Below are 21,989 nucleotides of genomic sequence, written 5' to 3'. Positions count from 1 at the left end.
ATATATATATCTTAATATCAATATAGGAAATTTCTGCTAAAAAAAACTTTGTAATAAGCGATTTGCTTGTCTCCTCCACTACATGAAAAAACTATCTACTGGTACATAAATTTTTAGGAATTCAAAACGCATTACAACAGGGGGAATATGTTAAATGGATCTATAAGTATATGAATTTGACAAGGCTTGAAATGTCCTCCTGCTTCAAAAAACTAAGAGTAGTATGAACATCTGTAGTTACCCAGAAAAAAAAAATAATGAAACAGTTGCAGACAGGGTCTCCAGTCTGGAACGAAGGAAACAAAAAATCCTCCAAAGCATAAATTGACAAACAAACAAATATATATATATATATATGTATATATATATGAACCAATGCATAAAACGAATATATTTAGTTTAAGAAGTCCTGATCTTTCTGTAAGCTGATGGGTGCATGCAGGAGAAGATGGATTGCCTTGGCTTTTTTGGTTTCACACCAAATATAAATGACCTCAATGGAACTCTTGATCTACTGTCTGAGTGTTCAAGTTGCCCTCGCTTCGAACCAGAGAGCCCGAAATCCTCTGTCAACTTCGCCAATATCTTCTCTACTTCAAGCTGAAGTGATGTTATATGATCTAAACCTGCTTGCAATTCATCTGCAACCTTGTTGTTCTCTTGTTTCATGTTCAGAATCTCTCCTTGAAACTTTGCAGCCTGGAAGCTTGTGAAAGTAAAGTCATAATCTTCGGCGCTTGTTTTCAGTGCCTTTGTTATTTCGTCTTGTATGTTGCAGAGAGATGAGAATCTGGACTTAAGTTCATCTTTCAGCAAAGCACTTTTCTCCAGCCAGACTGTGAGCTCCGTGTGGATTTCTCTGAGATGTCTGTATATTGGACGTACGTCTGATCTGAGAGCATATCTTGCAGTGCTGCTTCCATCTGTCTTCCTTCTTTCCTCGAGCTTCGATATCTCAGCCTGTAAATCTTGGACTCCAGTGTCAAATTTCTGTATCTGGTGAAATGAAGTGCTGAATCTTAACCAGAAATCCAGATTCTCCTCTAGCAGTTCATCGATGTTCATTCGAAATTGTTCTTCGATTGGTGAAATTGTTTGAGTTTGGTGATCCATTAGCATCATCCCCAGGTCTATTTCTGCATCTTTTCTCCTAGTTATTGATTTTGATAGCTCATTCTGGTTTTCTGAAACTTTGATTTCTTTCACATCATTATTGTCTGCCAACCCTTTTTGCAGAAGAAGGCTCAATTTCTTACGTAGCACGTTAATCTCCTCATCTTTCTTGGCGTTGGAGTCCTTCAATTTCGTTTCCTCTTCGCTGAACCTCTTCTTGACATCCTTATAGTTCCGAAGAACTGTAGTATATTCTGTAAGTAGAAGCTTTTGTCTCTCATCTGAACCATTCATGAACAACTTCTTCCAGTCCGGTTCATCTTCTTTCTCCAACTCCTGCCCCTGAGAATCATTGCTTGGGAGATTTTCCGGCTTTCGAGTTAAATCTTCTTTCTCTAAAACATCATCTGGTCGGTCAATCAGAGGGTCATCCAGATTCTGAGTCGAAGTCTCTTCCTCTGCAAGATTATCTGGTTTGTTACCCAGAAGATTATCTGGTTTGTTACCCAGAAGATTACCTGCTTCCTGAGATGAAATTTCTTTTTCTGAAAGACTATCTGGCCCATTGCAACATGCATGTGATGGACTAGCATCTTTGCCTTGATCTCTACCATCGCTAGAGTTGTCATGTCCTTTGAATGAAGTTTCTTTCTCAGAAAGACTAGCGAGTTTATTGCTTGGAGAATTATCTTCAGTCACAGGTGAAGCTTGCTTCTCTGAAAGACTACTGGGATCATTACTTGCCTGTAAATTACTAGCATCTTCTGATTGATCTCTATCTCGACCTGTGTTAGGTAGATTATGTTCTTTCATACTGTCTCCCACATCAGTTTTGGCATCCGTGGCTTCTTCAGAAACATCCCCATGCTCCATTTCTTCTTCTTGGTCTTTGAATTTGACTCTTGTTATTTTATCTTGCTTCTGTGCTGAATCTGAAACATGAAGCTCCTCATCTGCATTTGCATTCTGCAATTTCTCAGACCCATCACAGTGATCCAGTTCAATTTCTCGTCCTTCAGATTCCTTCTTGACTTCAAATAGAGAGTTCTCCTCTAGAACTGGCAAACCATTGGCTTCAAGCTCTTCTTCCGGCTTAGCATTTTCGAGTTTCTCAGAAAGGTGATCTAGATTACAACATGCTTCAGTAAAATGTGTTTGGAGATTGTCACTTCGGTCTTCCACATTCTGGTCTAGATCCTGAATTCCATTCAACTTTTCCTCCATTTTTCTCAGTTTGTTGCTCAATTTGTTTTTATCACCAATCAGTGTCGATTTCACATCTTCTAAGGTTTGAATCTGTGATTGAAGGTCATCAGTCTCTGTTCTTAATCTCTTTATAAGAGCTGTCTGCGATGAGACTGCACTTTCCAAGCTTATTACCTTGTTCACTAGTTCATCAATCTTCTCTGCCATTTCTGTCACAGTTAGTGATGAATTGATCCCAACCTCAAAATGTTCCTTTATCTTCTCGCGTAATGAGTCCAACTCCTTTTTCTTCTTCGAAACATTGTCAATTTCATTTTCTAATATTTCCAACCCTTCTGCTTTTTTAGCATACTGATCTTTTGCTGTTGAATTTTCATGCCCAAGGAACTTATCCTTGAGGGATTCCAACTTCTCCTTGGAATCCTTAATCCTTTCATGCTCTATTTTCGCTTCATCATTTGATTTCTCCTGTTTCTCTTGCAACTGAGCCAGCTTATCTAGGCATGATTTTAGAGCTGCCGATGCCATCAACCTCCTAGCTTCATCATCTTCGATGACCATGCTCGTGCCAAATTCATCTTGCAGGAGACAGATTCTCTCTTGCTTCTCTTCGATATGCTTCTCAATGTCCCAATACTTCGCCAGTCCACTCTCATAAGAGCTCTTTACAAACTCTTTCTCTGTCTGCAAGGCTAGAATTTCTTTCTGCAGCCTGTCAATCTCGTTCACTGCGTCGTTTTTGCTCAATCCAGATTTGGAAACTGCAGGAACATTCCTAATTTTCATTGATTTCTTAGGCTGCAACTTCTTTGTAGCTGTTGTTAGGATACTTTTCAATTCTTTTACAGGCATCTTTGGAACACTGGGGATGTTTGGCTTGGAGCCATCTTGAGGCTTCTTCACAAATCTAGGTGTCGCCTCATCATCATCATCATCCATTGCAAATTGGACTTGATCTGGGAATACAGAAGCTATGGTGGTATTGGCATTCTGTAGCTCTGTTGAAATGTGGTCATACCGCTCAGCCAATGACCTGTAAGCTCGGTAAGATTCTTCAACGAAATTTATCAGCTCTGGCCTCTTTTTATAGTACATTTCTGCTCGCTTTGCAAATGAATCTCCATCTTCTTCGATGAGTTTGAGCATGCTTTGCACCTTTTCTTCCATATCTGCAATTTCCCATTTCATTTTCTCTTGAGTAAAAATCCATAGCAAATCTTGGACAATCAAGTTTTGTTTATTGATCTCGTTACTTGTAAGAAAGGCAACACTGTCCTCTTCCTCTTTCAGTTTTTTACCCATTAATCATCCAAGCAAACCTTTTAGAAGAAAAGTTCAATTTTCTAATGAATTGATTCTCAATTTATATTAGAAAACTTCTTATTCACTTCAAATCTAAATTTCAGAGGAGAATTTTAAGTATCTTATTTGATCTGAGGCCAGATTTTGCAGCACAGCCAAAATTTCTCTTAAAACCGATTTTTTTTTTTTTTTTTAAATGTTATCCTAAATCTTACTCCAAACCTCAACCTTGATTGGTAAAATAAAACATATAACGAATTAACTTAGGCAAATCTCAATTCAACAATCAGCCATTGTTGTTCAAACCAGCAAATCACCACAAAAACAATAAGCTAGAAACTACACGATGGTAGAACGAAGCTAACCCACCAAAACCCATATTTGATATTCATCAACTACGTATATAATATATATGTGTGTGTGTGTGTGTGTGTATAAGTTCATGCATGTACGAATAGACATAGAGATATAGAGATACAAAGAGAAAAATACCTTGCAGGCTCTGCTCCAGCCATTTTGACTGCTTTGTTCTGATGTGGCTTGCCCACCACCATGAATAAGCATTGCTTGCAGCCCTCTGCAACATCTTTCTTCTTCTTCTTCTTCTTCTTCTTCCTCTTCTTCTTCTTCTTCTTCAATCTCTCTCTGCTCAACACCTAGAAAAACGCAAAGGATACATAAAAGAGAAACGAAACTTCCCTGCTCACACAATATTTTCCCAACAACCAAACAACCCTGCTCTGTGATTTTTCTCCCTTATCTTTCTCTGCACAAAGGAAGAACTAAGAAGAAGACATGGAACCCCAAATACAAGGAAGATGAAAGAAGCGAACTTTTTTTGGATTTGAGAATACAACGTGCAAGAAACAAAGTAATGTCGTTAAGACATTCTCTGATTTTTCCTTTTTTTTTTTTTTCCCTTTCGTTTTCTTTTATCAGTTGTTATGAGATCATGGACGGGAGCAAAGCTCGCCGAGTATTTTGTTGGAACCTTCCTTTTTTGAAAATTAGAGAATTTTTTAAAAATAATAATAATAAATAAGTTGCGAAAATGGACCGGTAGATGGATGACACGTGTAATAACCAGGTCGTGATTAGTGCATAATATCTTTTCTAACCCCTACTTTTTCTGCTTTCTGAAATATCAACTTGAGCAAATTAGGGTTCATAAAATATATCAGTCTGTCACCGACCTGGGATGTCTTTATCCTTTTTCTTTTCTTTATAAATAATTATATTTATCTTTTTGCTTTATCTTTTTTTTTTTTCCTAATTAAAAAGAGAATCTAATTTTTCAAAATTAAAAAATTTTTATTTTTTGGAGTGCTCGTGGATAAAATCTGAGTGGCCGTATAAATTATCAAATGGGATAATGAGAACAGGTAGTTTATGTAAATTGCTTTTGGAGGAACCTATTTTTCATCCACCTTTTTCAAATAAACCCACCAACTTTGCCTATTTACAATTTAGGCCTCAATGGATAAAGGGTAGATAGGTAGATATACATACATATCCTTTTATATGTAAAACCCAAAATATGATAAAGACATTGAAATTTAACCTATAATAGAATTTTAATTTATGCTATTTTACGTGTTTGTTTCAATTTTTAATAGTAACAAATAATATTTGACTGATAAATTTTAGAGTGAATTTTTAAATTATTAAATTAGTAATATTTGATGAATATTTTATTTATTTCTCAGTATACTCCCATCTAATTTAATTAATTCTATATATGTTATCATAATTAAAAATTTATTAAATTAATATAATAATATAAATAATAATTATTTATTTTATTAAATATAAAATTTTAATTTGATTATGTATAATAATTATTTATTTAAATACAAATATAATTATATTGATAAATAATTTTTTTATCCTTACGTACTTCTTTTATACTATTTATTATTACGTATAATATGTAGGGATAAATTAGTAATTTAGTTAAAAAAATACAATCATACAGTACTATCATTTAAATTAAAATATATCATTAACATATATTAATATACTATCATTCAAACGTACAAAAATTTTGTCATTATAATTTTATATTATTTAATCATTACTGAAATTTATTCAAATAAATTCTTAAAAAAACATAAAGGACATAAAAATTACAGAGAAAACATAAAGGGCATAGAAATTACAGATTATATATAAATTATAAACGAGAAAAGATTATGAAACTACAAGCAACAAATAATTGAACTTCATAAATCACTGTATTGTTTGGATCGGAAGAATTTATTATTTTATTTTTCAGAAGCTCGAATACTACCTGAAGCATATGAGTAGTGCTGTGAACAAACCTTGAATAATTAAAAACATTTTCTCCCAAAAATGAGAAACAGACCCACTTAGAAAAAAAAAAAGAATTAAAGATCAAATAGTAACATAAAATTTGGGTGAAAAAAGTTAATAATTTCTACAAATTTTATCCAATCTAGGGTTTCTTGTGGTCCATTTTGCAGACCCACTGCAGAAAAGCCATTTCACCAACAGAGCAGAAATCACAATCAAATGTCAACTGCCTTTTCTTTTTCTCACTTTTTCAGGTTTCTAATTGAAAGTGTTTGTGTTCTCCAGTTCATTGTAACAAAACCCAACTACAACACACCCATTTTCCAGACCCGACCCGACCCGACCCGACTGCTAGTTTTTATCTTGATGATTCCCTATTTCTAAACTAAATTTCCAAGAAAAATGGCAAATCATCGATCAATTTGTTGATAAATAGATATTGATTTATGAATGTTTTAATTACAAGGGAGATGACAAGTTTAACACAAGAAAACATTGTACTGTATGAAGTATATATATAGCACTTTGTTCTTCATTAGTAGGGGGAAAGATGAAAATTATTTACAGTAGTAGTGAGCTAAGACATTTCCATATATTCAAATATTAGTATTTAGAGAGGAGAAAAAGAACAAAAAAGAATTTCCACCATTGTTTAGTCTATCTCTTCTAGGATCAATTCATCTGCAATCAACAATGAAAAATGACATGAACTGGAAAAGAACTTCCCATCTTCTAGGTCTTGTCGGAACCATACTTGGTCACTTTCTTAGACGACAATGACCTTGTCTTCGATCTCGTTAAATGCAAGTTCGCTCTCTGCGCTTTGGTGAAGCTGCTGCAGATCACAAAACACCATCTTTTCCCCCCTCCTTATTTGATATGTTATAGATTTGGTTCTTTGAAACTAATCACAGGATTAAGAGCCGGTTCGATGAAGGTAGTTTAAACAAGAGAGAGCAACTTCTGGGCTTCAAAAGTTTGGAAGAGAAGAAAGCCACTTTTCTATATAGTTCTTTCCATCTGATTTAAAAATGTTGGAACAAAGACAGATCAGGTTGCTTGCAAAAAACTTACAGAAGCAGCAACTAAAGTTCATACTCAAGGCAAAAGTAACTTAATAGAGTAGTTCAGGCATGTAAAGGAACAAGCTTTGACGACAAAAGCCAGTAGCCAAGCAAAACAGGAAGAGTAGAAAGCCCTAGACATCACTATGCTAAAGTGATGTCTGTCCAAGGAAAACAACATGCACACTCAAGTTCATAGATAAAAGAAGAAAAACCATGAGACTCTCACAGGGTTAATCTGTGAATAGATCTATACCCAGCAGAAGCCAAATCGACTTTACATGGACATTCCTCATCAATACTTTGGATAAATTCTCATCTGTTTTCAAAAAGCTTGCAATCACTAATCCAGAAACTTTCAATCAGTTCAGCTTGTCAGCTTACAATTCATTAAAATAAAAAGAAAATTACTTGAAGTTCTAGAAATCCTGCACTTCAGTTCTTAGGCTTTTTGGCCTAACAATGGCTTTTCCTCTTATAATGACAATGTTACAGGTCTTTAAACCTCTGTTCTTCACGTTCCGTACACTTCCCAGGGCCACAGGCTCATTTCAACTTCATTAAATGTTGATGGCCACTGATCATTCACAGCAACGCATACTAACAAATTTCTCAGACATGCTTTTCAATTTAATAATGCTGCCTAGTGCTGTGGAACCTTACTGTGGTTATTGAGAAATTTATTCTGTCAAGCGGGTTTGTGCTACTGTGTTATTCCCAAGTTCTAAACTTTGACAGCAGTTTCTAAAATCCAAATACAAACTGATCTTTTATGGGGTTAGTGAACAATGGAAATACAATTGCACAAAACAAGATGAACAAGTACTAATAAAGATTCTGACCAGAAAAAAAAAATATTTATTGTGACTACAGACAACAAAAATAAACATTATGACATTACAGACATATCTCTTCCACAGTAAGTTTAACTGCATATGGGAATCCCAAAATGACAAGGAGATCAGATTTCTAAAATTACCCAGATCAACAATCGAAACAGAAATTTTGGTTCTTCCAAAATGCATAAACACATTAGCTGATTCTAGGACTTCATATCATCAAGCCACAAGCCAGGGAAGAACCAACTATAGGACTGAGCATAAAATGCAGAATAGAACTAAGCTGTAAATAGATCATACCAGAGGAGAATCCATTAGGGAGGTTCTCGATCGCACTCAGGAGCTGGTTACTTGAACCTTCCGCCACTCCTTTGCAACCTGTCCTGTAGCAAGGAACCAGTACTGCAAAACCACCATCAACTTCATCCTTGCTTTGGAAACCCGGACCATGGGGCTCCACCCATCCAATGGACCATTCAGGGCCATCAGATTCGGAGCCAGATAAGCAAACACCATCAGAAGGCACTACCACATCAAATTCACCATCATTTCTCTTCTCCTCCTCCCTCTGCAACTTTCTCTTGACCTTCTTTGATGGAGATAACTTTCTCTGGAACTTAACAGTTTCAGGTTCCCTGAAGTCCAAACCCAGGTCGGAGGATGAATTTAGAGAAGAAGACCCATTTGAGACCGGGTCTTTCCCTTTTCTACCACCCCATAAGTTCAGCCAGGTGAAACGAGTGAAAGAGACTGCCATCTTTTGATCCCCCCCCGGAGTTATTGGAAACGGGCTTAGAAAAGAAATGACGCTTTGATCAAGTGGTTGCTGCCTGTTGCAGTAACCACTATATCAGGAAACGATCAAATTAATCGATACAAAAATGAGATAAATTTAGAAAGAAATTAATTGAATCCAACAAAACCCATTAATAATCTCGGTTTGTAAGACAAACCAAAAGCTTGGAAGGAGAGATAAATAATAACTGAAGAAGATGGGGAGAAATCTGCTCAGTTTTTTTTTTTTTTTCTCAAAAATCAAACTAATCTCTTTTCTATAAATCAACTAATGGGTCATTATCCAATCGAAGTACACAGAAAAAATCAACTCACGACTCTACTCGGTCCACTGTTCGTGACCAACCCTATCAGAATTTTCCAACCAAAGTCACCCCACATGAGTTTTCTTCTGACCAAACTAGAGTTGGGAAACTAGAATAACGGAACCCAACACTTTCAAATTCCTCAACAGCAATCAGAAATCTCATTGGAAAGTTGAAATCGATAAGAATTTAGCCAAAACTTCACTCTCATTCTTTTTTTAAAAAAGCGTATGCATCCGCTAAAAGCTCAAAACTGTTTTATCCTCACCTAAAAAATCGCTCCGTTCGAGACGGCGAGGATTAAAGACCGAATTTTACTTCGTCTTCCACACGAAAAAAGTGAGACTCCGATTTCCAAAGACGACTTTCAAAAACGATTTTTTTTTTTTTCAAAAAAAGGGGGAAAAAAGGATTCACAAGTCACAACGATGTTGACGGGAAAAGCGAGATTATCGCCGATAACAGAGGATCAAAACTCCTATTGCTCCCCATATCGCCGGCGAAACTCGAAATTTCACAGAAAAATCATTAATCAGTAAAAAAAACAAAAGCCCACCCCCAAACTTTCCAGGGAAGTTTAGTGACAAAATTTACAGAGAAAACCCGAAATCCTACGCCGGAATGGGAAAATGATCCATCAAATTAACCCCCTCCCCCACAAAAATGGAGTCCAAGCAACTGACTTTTCACTCACCTCCATCGTCTCTCTCTCTCTCTCTCTCTCTCTCTCTCTCTCGCTCTCTGCTTTCTCTCTCTGCGAAGCAATGAAGAATACTGAATGCTCAGCTCGTCTTCTTCAGGATTTATAATGTTTTGTTTGTTTGTTACAAATGAAAAATTTAGGATTTTTTTTAATCTGGAAAAAAGGGGGGAGCTTTCTAATAAAAAATAGGAGCGGAGCACATCTAACGGTCAGGATTAAACAAGCTGGCTGATGGTAAACGGGAATGTGATCGGACGGTTGTCGTCTAATCACTTAACGGCGAATTTAATGATTAGTGGGTTTATTAAAATACGATTGTTGGGCCACCGTTGATCTAGTGGCGGGTTGAGATCACAACCGTCCACGTTTGCTTACGTCGTCGCCACAATTGCGTGCGTGCGGCTCAAATTATTGACACGTGTAACTCCGGTCAGCCTTCTGGTACTTTCAAATTCCCTCGTTAAAAAAAATATAAAAATTAATAATTTATGGATAAAAATTGGATCCTGATTTTTGGCCCCACAAAAATCAACATAAACCTTCCGATATGCGTTTTTAAATTTTAAATAAAAAAAAAATCATTTTGTGAAAATTATTTTCACTCTTTAGTAATAAATATTTTATTTTATTTTTTTATTTTGACGTCATTTTGTTGCTACTCTTAACAAATGTAATTGTTTTAATTAATTTAATTTAATTTAATTATTCAAAATTAGTGGTTAAATTAAGAAGAAAGACACTAATTATCCTCTTATTTCCTCGATTTACACGAAATGAAATTAAGTGTCATTAAATTAATCAAATTGGAAAATAAAAAGAAGAAAATGACGAAAGCTTCCACATCATTATATAATATATATATATATATATATAATGGAGATTAGGAAAAGGGTTAGCAAATGTAATTTACTTAATTAACTAATTAAATTATGCATTACATTCAACAACGCAATATATGTTTAAAAGTTAACTGTTTATTTATTTATTAATTCTTATTTTTAAATTTTTATATATAAATATATATTGTTATTAATATATATATTTTTTAAATTGTGTATTGATTCGAAAGTATTTATTGTAATACTAAATTAAATTTTTTGCAATAAATATATGTTTTCGTTTATACTTTTTGTAGCAGCCTCGGAAATTTAAAATGAAATGTATATTAAAAATATCAAATGTGGAAGTGAAATCAAAAATTCGATTAACATTCCTTACACTAAAACTAAAAATGTGCTCACAAAATATAAAAGATCAAATTAACTAAAGGAGAAACTTGAAAGTAAAAGCTACGAATATGACTATGGAGTCTTTAGGCGTCCCCTTCGTCGTCCTCCTGCGGAACCGGCTCGGGAACGATGTCTTTCTGATCTGAAATGATTAAATAAGGGATGAGCTACACTAGCCCAGTAAAGACATCACGATATCTCACCGTCACGGAGGTAAATGTGGGTAGAAAACACAAAAAGACCAATGGAGCATAATTTACAACAAATTCTTTTATCAATAATAAATCCTTCACCATCCACTTACTTCGGTGAAATCCATAAAACAGTATACGAAAGCAATAACATTATCATCATCATGAAATCATATATGAACTGTATAACATAATATTTATCAAGCCTTTTGTAATTCAATCGTTACACAACATATTTTTCCTATTTTACCAGCCCACTAGTATCCATGGGGATCCATAGGGATCCCGCTACCCGTTAACCCTTAACACTTGAAATCATATTCCAGGGCCGTCCCCATACCCCGTCCGGTATGGGCACCAAAACAATAAACCTCATTACCCCGTCCGGTATGAGGGTGAAACGGGCCGTCCCCATACCCCGTCCGGTATGGGCGCCAAAACACATAAGATCTCCATACCCCGTCCGGTATGGGAGACCACAAACCCGGTAGGGTTCCCTACGGACCCGGTCCGTCCACCATCTCCCAGAATATCTAGTCAGGCTGACCACATTATACAATTACCCATTTACATGATCTATCATTCTCTTTTCCCTCAGTCAGCATTATCAATCCCCATACAAACAAGCAAAACGGTAATTTATGCCAAACAGACAACATACAACATAAATATCCCAGTCATTCAATCCATAATCAGTAAAACAGTAAAATATGCACACGAAACTATAAAATGAAAACATCAAACCTCATACTGCATTTAAAACTGTAAAACATGTCAAATAACAGTTAACCGACAAACACACTAGACTCGGGCTTCATTAGCGACCTTAAGCAACTTCACACATTCGTTGATTCATGAAATACCGTTTTATCATTTATTGAACCTTAATACCGTGATAGAAAATAGGGTGAGGGGTCCTTACTCGTTTCGGGGTCCGAACACGGCTTCACAGTGCGCCTACAGGCTGTCCCTAATTTTCCCTGAATTTTTCCCAGGGAACTGAAACGCACTACTGGTACCTGCACGTGTTCCAAAAAATCCCAAATTAGGCCCATGGCCCTTTTTTGGCCAATATCGCAATTCCGGCACGGCGGCTCCGCGGCGGCGATTCGCCTCGGTTTGGCCGTTTTCGGCCACACTTGTATCGATCCTTGCGATTAAACAACTCTAGGGCCCTTGGGGGGCCAAAAAATTACGGAAAACCGAAGCTTACCGGCGGCGGTGCTCTCGGGTGCGGCGGCTCCGATCAACCTGTAGAGAAAAGAATGGTGATCACGGTGATATAAAAATTGCATTAAACGGAGGCCGGGAAGGGCCTCATCGGAGGCAAAAAAACCGAGGAGGGGCGCGGCGCCGCCGCTGGGTTTCGGCCGTGTTTTCTGGCCGTTTGGCCGGGATTTTGGCTCCGATTTGACCATAGGGGAAATCAGCGTGGAAAAACGAGTCGGAGGTATGAAATTTACCTCCATCGGCGGTCGGAAATCCCTCCGGTGCGGCGGCGGGTGGCGGCGGTCGGCTTCTGGTTCATCTTCTCCGGCGAGGGCAGGCGGCTAGGGTTTTGTGGTCTGGTGTGGGGGTCTTATTTATACCCTTTTGCCTTTTGATCTCAGCCGTCTATTTTGATTTAATCTGGGCCGTCCATGCGATTGCATCTGGGCCGTCCGATCGTGCATACGCGGATCGCCAACGTGGCCCGTCCCGGATCGACGTGGTCTTGCCACGTAGCAGGTCCCGGTTGGCCGGAACTACTGACTGAGTCTGCTGACGTGGCCCCTTTTTTTTTTTTTTCTTCTTCAATTTACCGGGCGCTACACTTTTTTATTTATTCGGATTATTAAACCTATTTTGATTTTTTTTTAAAAAAAATTAACATTAAATTATTTAAATAAAATTTAATGTATAATTTAATATTTAATTTTACACTCAAAATGTAGTAATAAAATTGGCGTGTTACTTCATTAAATTATATGTTTCTAATTATGTAAAGTTTTATAATGTATCGATTTTTATTTGTCATTCTAATTGAATTAAGTATATATTTATAAAAAAAAATTATAATATTTTTAAATTGTTCAAAACGTAATTTAAAATAAATAAGTACACACATATATATATATATATGTTGAAGTGGGGCATGATGTCCCATTAAAGAGAAAAATAAATTATATTATTTGAGAAGAAAACAACGAAATTACTTGTTTTTTATTTTTTATTTTTCTTAAAAAAAAGGACCCACCACATTGATATTCATGTATGTGGACATCAATCATTCTTAATTATTAATTCATTAAATGCTTGATATTTTTATCATATTTTATAAAAATATAAATTCTAATCATATTATATGTTATATATGTTTTTTAATATTAAAATATTATAAATATATTTTTATATTGTTAGTAAATTAAATATATTATTAATTTGAAAAGTGAATAACTCATTAATTTAATATTTTATTTTTTTTATTTAGTTGAAATTAATTTAAAAAATATTTAAAATGATAGATAATTATTGTAAAAAAAAAGATATTTTGATGAAATGGATAATTTTAAAATAAATTATAAAAATATTATATTTTAAGAGTATCAAATTATAATAATATAAATAGCTATCAACACATTCAATTACTTTAAACGTGTTTTGACATTTCATCTCATATATAAAAAAGAACATAAATTTTTATTTCAAAATATTTTCCATCAACTAAAATTATAAAATTTTATACATAATAATTAAATAAAGATAAGAAACAAGTCAGATAATTGAAAATTTTTCTAATGTATCTCTCAATCATGTTATAGTTACATCATTTCATAACAGTATGTAGTTTTAATTTTTTGTTTTTTTTAAAAAAAATATATATATTAAATTTAATAAAAATATAACTTCTATTGCACATATATATATGTATATGTGTGTGTGATTATTTTTCTAAATTTTCTAAAGTTGAATTAATATGCTTTTTCACTTTAGGGAAAAATATCATATTCATTATTTGATCACGGCATGATTGCCTTTTTTTCCCTTTGTTATAATAACAATAATCAAACCAAAGTATCCTATGCTTATGAGTCCTAATTATCTTTAATAATTAATGATTACTTACATATAAGCAAGTTTAAAGTAGGTTTAACAAAATCGGACAATACGTATCAAACCCACATAATTAACACAAAGGGTATAAAAGAATAATAATAAGTATACATACAAGTATATGTATATGTATATGTATGCACATATATATATATATAAGTGTGTGTATGTATATATATATATGGCCACTTGTGAGAAAGGGTTGAGAATCATTCAAGCGAGATAGACAAGAAAAGTGGCGTCTAAAATTTTATAAGCCAAACCCCCCCCCCCCCCCCACTTGCTGCCTGTACCTCCACACTGACGGCTGATCATGATGTATTGAAGTTGCTTTCCTCAACTTCTCTTCCTCCTCACTCAAGCCACCACCATCCAAAGCATTACATACATACATACATACATATATATATATATATATACACACACGCACACCATATATATTTAATTTAAGCAATATGTATATATGTATATATATATATATGTCCACGTTATTATGTCATAGTCTTTTAGTTAAAAGGGCAGAAAAAAATGCCGTCTAATTTTTGTTGAATCTACAACTTTGGTATTAACTTGACTTGACCCAATGGGTTTACGTGTCAAAACTAATTAATTAAGATTAAGAGTTCATTAATTAAATTAGATTTTGTTTAATTAATTATGCTTTGTTTTAAAGTGGGGATTACATAATTAAACCACAGTTTTTTTTTTTTTTTTGTAAATAAAAAATGTATTAATTATTAAATTAAATAGTAAGTGTGAATGTGATTGCTTTAATGAATGCTTAGTCAATTAGTTAAGCTTTTTGGACTTAATAATTAAGCTTAATTTAAGCCCACCAATTATTGTTTATTTATTGCACTTGTTTTATGAAATTTGATAAAAAATGCAAGTGTCAATTACTAAGGTTTTTTTTTTTTTTTTTAAGCCTGTTGCATAAAATTAAAAACGCCCACAACATTATTTATAAAAAATACGACTCTTCGTAAATATATAAAAAATATATATTATCATATTTTATCATAAAATGTATTAATAATTAAATATCGTATAAAAAAAATAAATATTTTATCATATTGTTTATATATTAAAATTAATCATAATTTTATAATAAAGCCGTGAATGATATTTTAAGCAGCCCTCTAGCAATCAAATTATATTTTTAATTTAGTATTTTTTTAAATAAATTCATAATTTACATAAATTTTCTTTATAAATTATTTATTTATTTCAATTCAAATAAATATTCATTTTATTAAAAACTATATTTAAAAATAAATATAATGGGATCCCTTTATGCATTGACGTATAATTCAATTAACTAAAAGTTGTAAATTATAAAAATAATAAAAGTTTGTTTTTATAAGATATTGACTATAGGTTATAATATTAATAATGTAATTATAATCTAAATATTCTATGCCAAGCCGGTAAGCTATGATGACTGTGACACGATCTCGATATCTTCGGGGCAGGTGGTTTAATATTTAATTAACTATTAATCGAATTTAATCAACGATCACTAATTAATTTGTATGCACTAATCAAACTCTTAATTTAATATTTTATTGATTAATCCTGGGTTTTACTATACAACATCTCACTTTAGATAATGTTTATTTACAAATATAAGATTTAATTAAACTGAATGAAAATTTACAAATTGGCTGAATTAATTAACTACACTAATTTATTTATTTAATTATATTTTAAAAAATGTTAATTTAATTTAATTATAGACAGGTCCACGTGTAATTCGTGAATTATAATTAATTAATACGAATGACAAAATCTGTCAGGTGGGCTAACGTACGTGCTCGACCATACTCTCTGTTGTGGTCCTTCACTGCATATGGGCCATTTAAAGACGACTTTGAAATATTTAGGCCCTCACTTTGAAAATATTTTATTTAAAAATTATAGAAAAAATTATTAATTTTTTTTCAAAAATAGATTTAATTTAATGATACACGTAATTATATGAAAATTTAATAATTATTTGATTTTTTTTTATATTTTATGTAAAAATATTAATTATCTAAAAATACAAAATTATGGAAATAACCGAAGAGAAAACTCAAAGGCCCAAACAAACGGCTAAATGTGGGCCTTAAGAGCCCAACGAAACCCTTCAAACCGACCCGAATCTAACGGCTAGTATTCCCTTTCAAAACGAAATAATTTCCACATCCAAGCTTAACGCCGTTAGTCTTTTTTGCAATTGGCTGTTGATCTCCGTCACAGAAAATTTTAAAACCCAAATGTCCGTCTCTCTTAACGGCTCGTTTTTTCTTTCAAAAGAAATCGCCCATTGTGCTCGTTGGTGTTCCTTTTTTTTTTTTTCCCTCTCTCGCAGAGAATCAGAGATCAGAAGATACTCGCACGAGATCATCTTGCATGGAAAATCAGTAATTTTATTATCAGGTGCGTTACTGGATTTCTCTTCTTTCTTCGTTTTACACGCGCAGTCTCTGAAAAATGGGAAGGGGAAGGTCGCACCTTTCATTTTCCTGCGTTTTCTTGGCAACCAAACAGGAAATGTTAGTTATTGGGAGGGAAAGAAACCTTTTTTTTCCTAAGAATGTAGAAGCAAAAGTTTGTTATCTGCTTGGCCTAGTTTTTCTTTTTCAAGGATTTTGTTTTTACCTACAACTTTCCTCCCTTTAGAGCATTTTCCGGCTTTTTTTTTGTTAGTTATTAAGTTTTAAGTCGTAGCCTAGAAAATTAAGGAAGAAAATACGGCTGTAAAATCTGACTTTGCCTCATCCTCCATGTTATTTCATCTCCTTGATTGAAATCTTTTAGTTTTTTTTTTTCTTTCCTGAGATTTACATTTTCTCAGAAACCAAGCAAGATTTAATATCCTTATAGAACTTCGTTATGAAGACTCGGCTGAATTTTTTTTTGAAATTGCAACTTGAATCAGGTTATTTACTATTTTAGTTTTAATTGGTTTTTGTTCTTCAGCTTTTCTTATATTTTCAGTCTTTTTCATTTGTTCCTTCTATGATTTGGAAATGTAGTTATATCCAGAAACAGAGAAGCTTATTTATGTGAATATCCGTGGTTGTCACTTGCAATGTAACCAAGATAATGTTTGGAACCAATCAAGATTTTCATCAATGGAATGTGTTTAAAATTTATGCCTACCATAGCTAGGATAACGAGGAGATGCTGAAAATGACTATAAAAAAATTTGAAGAGGAATTGGATTGATGCATTCTATATATAACCTAAAGAAATGGCATATTTTATTATGCAGTTTGCCATAAGAATATTTCTGCTTCTGGTTGTTACTTGCACAAACAGCATTTTGCCAAATCATATTCTTCATTCATTTCCTGATATGAAAAATTTTCTGGCATCTGAAAACCACACCTGGTAAGCTCAGAACTTTACAAATCCTACTGGTGTCTTGAAAGGAATATCTATAGTAACTGATACTTCAAAATTTCATTCACTTTACTTTTCGCACTATCTTACTAGTTGTTTACATCTATTATTAAAACAGCTCTTTTCAATCATGTAATTTAATTTTCTTGCTTTTCAACCAAATCAAGAGGATAATAATGAAAAGGGATAGAAGATTTCCCGAACAGTTTATTTTTAATCTGTGTAGTTTGAGCTTTTAAATATTCACAAGTCAGGGGTTCTCTTGTCCTGTTAATCTTATTAAATTGCAGTTCAGTTTGTTTGGTTACATGTGCATGTCGGACAAAGTCTAAAGGATTAGACTTTGAATTGTGTGTGTCTCTGTGTTTGAACATTGAGAAGTTTTTCGTTATGGGAAGTTTGACGTTTTTTTTTTCTAAGTGAACAAGACTTATTTTATGTTCTCGTAGAAACTTCCAGCTTGTATCTAACTCTTCCCTCGCTTATGACAGCTGCTTATCAGGGGCTTATCAGTGAAGAGAGAAGATGAATGGGGTATATGAAGAGCTTGATGAAGTTAAAGCTGAGAATCAAAAGCTCAGGACAGACTGCAAAAGCAAAGAAGACATGGTTGAGAACCTGAAAAGAGTTCACAGTGACCAGCTCCTCAAAATTCAAGAAGCAAATTTGAAAATTGAGAAGCAGGCCCAAGAGCTGAATGAAAAGGAGGAGGAAATCTCTTCACTAAGGCAAATGTTTGAAGATCTAAAAAGCAGTTTGAACGAAAAGGAGTCCATCCTCAAGCGTGTGAAATCTATTAATGATAAGCTCAGGGTTAACTGTGAAGAGAAGTGCCAAATGTTGAAAGAGGAAAATGGAAGATTGTTTTTGGCTTTAGATGAAGCAAATGAGAAGAACATAGATCAAGGGCAACAAATTAATGTATATAAGGCAGAGATTGAAGGTCTCAAGGGACTTCTGTCAACATCACAGAATAAGTGCATTGAAGCAGAGAGAAAAGCCAAGGCTCCCAAAGAACTGAGAGAAAGAGATGATATGTTGCTGAAATTAGAGGAAGAAAATAGTAAGGTTGAAGATCAGCTAAAATGGAAGAAAGAGCAATTCAAACATCTAGAAGAAGCACATGAAAATCTTCATGGTCAGTTCAGGTCAAGCAAGAAGGAGTGGGAATTGGAAAAATGTACCCTGCTTGATGAGATTTCTTCATTACAGGCAAGCTTAGATTCACAGACTAGAATCTCAGAAGATCTTAAAAATCAGTTACAGAGGTGTAACCAAGCACTGGCCCATGAAGAAACTCGAAGGAAGTATCTGGAAGTTCAAGTTTCTGAGTTCAAAACAAGGTATGAAGATGTTTTTGCTGAGTGTCAGGACACCAAGTCACAACTAGATGACCTGACTGTCCAAAGAGACAAGGAAATTGCAACTTTGAGACATTCCCTGAGCACGAAAGATACGTTATACAAAGAAATAAAGTACCAAGCAGGAAAACTTGAGCAAGAAAATCAAGAGTTGCTGACCTCACTCAGAGAACTGCAGGAAGCTAGGATTCAAGAAGCAGGAAGTCCTTCTCTGGCCAAACTACAAAAGAAGCTCAAAAGTGTGGAGCAGATGCACAAAAATTGCTCCACTAATCTTAGGAACAAAGAAGCTGAATGGAGCTCTCAACTGGAAAAGGTGAATGTGGACTTAAACAACTATAGATCTCAGTTGGAAGGCAAAGATAAAGCATTAAAACGGCTTGAGATGGAATTAGAAGGTTGTCACTCTTCGGCAATGCAATTGAAATTGCAGAATGAGGAGATTTCTATGATTTTAATGGTGTTGAAGTCAGCAATAGCAGACGCACAATCAAAGCTTGCAAATGATGAGGCTGAAAGGCATTTCCATGAGAAGGATGAAGAAATGAAGTTTATGGGATTGACGAAGCAGCTGGAGATGAAGAATACTGCTCTAGCTAAAGCACAAAAAGATATTGAAGAAGAACGTGAAAAGACCACAGCCTTATTGAGGAGGGTTGAATGCTTGAATCTTATTGAAGATCAGCACCTCCAAACGCAAAAAGAAATTGACAGGTACACGGAAATGCTTGAGGAATCATCCAGTTGTCAGGTAAAATGGAAAGAGCAAGCTCTTCAGCTGGAAAGGGACTCGAGAAACAAACTTCAAGAAGTTTGTGATGTACTAGATGTGGCAAACTCCAAGTTGGCTGAAGAACGTGCCAAGGTAGCATCACTGTCGATGAAGGTTGAGTCCTTCAATCTAGTTGAAGAGCAAAAGCTCCTCTTACAAAAAGAACTAGAGAGATACAAGGAAAGGCTGGAGGAATCATCTAGGTGTCAGCTTCACTTAGAAGAGCAAATTTCTATGATGAAAAGTGACTCCAGAGAGAAACATAAAGTTTGTGATGCATTAGAAATTGAAAATTCTAAGTTGGGAGAGGAATGTGAGAAGACAGAATCCTTAGCGATGAAGGTTGAGTCCTTCAATCATACAGAAGAGCAGTTACTCCTGATGCAGAAAGAACTTCAACAATATAAGGAAATGCTTGAGGAGTCGACCACCCATCAACTTCTCTTAGAAAAGCAGCTTTTGCAGGTGGAAAGTGACTCAAAAAAGAGACTTTTAGAAGTTTCTGAGGCTTTAGAAAGAGTAAATCATGAACTGGTTGAGCAAATATCTGAATCACATCAAATCAAGTTTGAATCATGGGTGTGGAAATCGATTGCTGAACGCTTAAAAGCTGATCTTGAAGACTATCAGGAATTGCGCAAAGAATTAGAAGCTTCCCTTCTTGTGCAGGTGGAGGTTGCAGAAACAATCAAGCAAGATAAGTATGGTCTTTTCAGCGCATTAGAAGAAAAAGATAATAGAATAGGAGGTCTTCAGCAGCAGATTGTGTCACTGGAGAAAGAGCTTGAAACGAGAGAGCTAGAAGCTGTAAGTTCTGCAAGAATGGAGAGAGAAATATCCTTCAAGTCAGAGAAAGAAAGCATTCTCAGAATCACAAGAGAGAAGGAACAGATCCTAGAAAATCTCCAGAAAGAGATCAGATGGCTGGAGCAAGAATCACTGAGAAGAGAACTAGAAGGTGCTGTTTTCGCACATATTGGGGCAGAGAGAATATTTCAGCATGAAAAGGATAATCTAGTTCAGCTTGTACAGCAGAAAGACCAGAAAATAGATGACCTCATGCTGCTTGTGAAATCTCTAGAAGAAAAATTTGATAGCTCATTAAAGACTTCTTCTTTGCAGCTTGCTGAGAAAGAGGCAGAGGTCTACATGGTCTATCAAGCATGGGAGAAGATTGCTAGGGCTGAGATTTTTGCCCAGCTGGAAATTGAAGAGAAAAAGTTGATGATTCTAGAGCTTGAGGAAGACATTCACAGCGTACAGCAGAAACTGGAAAGGCAGGGGGAATCCTTGTCTCATTTGAAACAGCAATCATCAAAGACTGAAGCTGAACTGGAAATAAAACAATTGGAAATGAAGAAATTGGCCGATCCAATGCAGGCCAAGGTAAGGACTTCAGATGCTTTAATTGATGAGCTCAATTGTGAAAAAAGAAACTTACTCGAAGACATCATCAAGTTATCATCAGAAAGGGAAAACCTGTTGTGCTTTATTGAAGGCTTGGGTGACAGAATCTGCAAGTTCTCCAATGAAGACATGCAACTGATGGAAGTCTTGGGAAGCATAGTGCAGCCATTTCACAGGCCCAGTGAAGCTGTCAAAAGCAATGGTGAATTATTCGAGTTGGTGAAGGAGAACATCAATACTCATCCTCTGCAAACAACGAAAAAGATCGAGGAGGACATTCTTGAGGGAAGATCGCCATTTAGGCAGCTCAACTAGCTGCAACTGGAAGATTCAGTTATACAACTTGTATGAGTTATTAATTCATGCCATGTGAAGCATGATTTTTTTCCCTCTTTTTCTCTTTTTCTAATGACAGACTTGTGTGTACAAGACCACAGACATATCTTATTTCTGCCAATTATTTACCACAAATGCATATTGATTTTTCTCTCCTATGCTTTTTGTGGTCATTGTATTTCTATATTGTGTGATCTATTTATAGTTCGCAGATTGAAATTGCTTTGCTTCAAATTATACGTTTTGATTCAATGAAAAATTTTAATCTTGATATTATCTGTGTTTAATTTAACAAAAAAACAGCTTTGAAAGGTTTATTTATTGAATTTGACAGAAGAAAGTATGGCTTTTTTACCAAATTGCAGCAGAATGCATCAGGCTTTAATTACCATTCTGCATATCCTCTTTTTTTTTGTTATTGTAATACAAGGTCGCAAAATTAGAGTGCTACCATGATGTTTCAGATGTTTCATCCCTCGGAATAATTCTCTCATTTTTTACTCATACTACATAAAGTTACTAAATTACTATAATATGTCGAAAATATAGAAGCATGATACCCTGGAGGTA

General features: G+C 34.6%; 3 protein-coding genes across 5 annotated transcripts; 1 reads left to right on the top strand and 2 right to left on the bottom strand.

The window, feature by feature from the left end:
• Positions 1 to 146: 146 nt before the first annotated feature.
• NET2D (Kinase interacting (KIP1-like) family protein) lies at positions 147 to 4,597 on the bottom strand. The gene is made up of 2 exons (XM_088217154.1): positions 4,114 to 4,597; positions 147 to 3,488 (listed from the first exon to the last, which is right to left on the bottom strand). The coding sequence occupies exons 1-2, from the start codon at positions 4,205 to 4,207 to the stop codon at positions 400 to 402; spliced, it is 3,183 nt and encodes a 1,060-aa protein (XP_088073280.1). The 5' UTR covers positions 4,208 to 4,597; the 3' UTR covers positions 147 to 399.
• A 1,815-nt stretch (positions 4,598 to 6,412) lies between these two features.
• Positions 6,413 to 9,788, bottom strand: LOC110814411 (uncharacterized). Of its 3 annotated transcripts, none has more exons than XM_022041876.2 (3): positions 9,632 to 9,788; positions 8,138 to 8,667; positions 6,413 to 6,954 (listed from the first exon to the last, which is right to left on the bottom strand). In XM_022041876.2, exons 2-3 carry the CDS (start codon positions 8,592 to 8,594, stop codon positions 6,905 to 6,907), a joined length of 507 nt encoding a protein of 168 aa, XP_021897568.1. In that variant the 5' UTR covers positions 8,595 to 8,667; positions 9,632 to 9,788; the 3' UTR covers positions 6,413 to 6,904. The 3 variants fall into 3 exon arrangements, with proteins under 3 accessions (XP_021897568.1, XP_088073278.1, XP_088073277.1); XM_088217152.1 differs by having other exon boundaries at positions 8,948 to 9,745; XM_088217151.1 differs by having other exon boundaries at positions 8,138 to 9,744.
• Positions 9,789 to 16,427: 6,639 nt separating this feature from the next.
• LOC110814323 (basic helix loop helix (bHLH) DNA-binding superfamily protein) lies at positions 16,428 to 21,577 on the top strand. Its single transcript, XM_022041743.2, has 2 exons — positions 16,428 to 16,574; positions 18,035 to 21,577. The coding sequence occupies exon 2, from the start codon at positions 18,069 to 18,071 to the stop codon at positions 21,396 to 21,398; it is 3,330 nt and encodes a 1,109-aa protein (XP_021897435.2). The 5' UTR covers positions 16,428 to 16,574; positions 18,035 to 18,068; the 3' UTR covers positions 21,399 to 21,577.
• Positions 21,578 to 21,989: the final 412 nt, after the last annotated feature.

This window comes from Carica papaya, chromosome 4 (assembly GCF_054855325.1).
Source record: "Carica papaya isolate Zhongbai chromosome 4, ASM5485532v1, whole genome shotgun sequence".
NCBI lineage: Eukaryota > Viridiplantae > Streptophyta > Magnoliopsida > Brassicales > Caricaceae > Carica > Carica papaya.
This window is presented reverse-complemented; position numbering and strand designations above follow the sequence as displayed.

What these genes read in the sequence shown, in the direction of transcription:
- NET2D (XM_088217154.1), bottom strand. Translation starts at nt 4,207, where the DNA reads ATGTTGCAGAGGGCTGCAAGCAATGCTTATTCATGGTGGTGGGCAAGC. An exon ending in GCTGGAGCAGAGCCTGCAAG is followed by an intron (nt 3,489 to 4,113) that starts GTATTTTTCTCT and finishes GGGAAATTGCAG; the next exon opens with ATATGGAAGAAAAGGTGCAA.
- LOC110814323 (XM_022041743.2), top strand. Translation starts at nt 18,069, where the DNA reads ATGAATGGGGTATATGAAGAGCTTGATGAAGTTAAAGCTGAGAATCAA.
- LOC110814411 (XM_022041876.2), bottom strand. Translation starts at nt 8,594, where the DNA reads ATGGCAGTCTCTTTCACTCGTTTCACCTGGCTGAACTTATGGGGTGGT. An exon ending in CCCTAATGGATTCTCCTCTG is followed by an intron (nt 6,955 to 8,137) that starts GTATGATCTATT and finishes TTTTTAAATCAG; the next exon opens with ATGGAAAGAACTATATAGAA.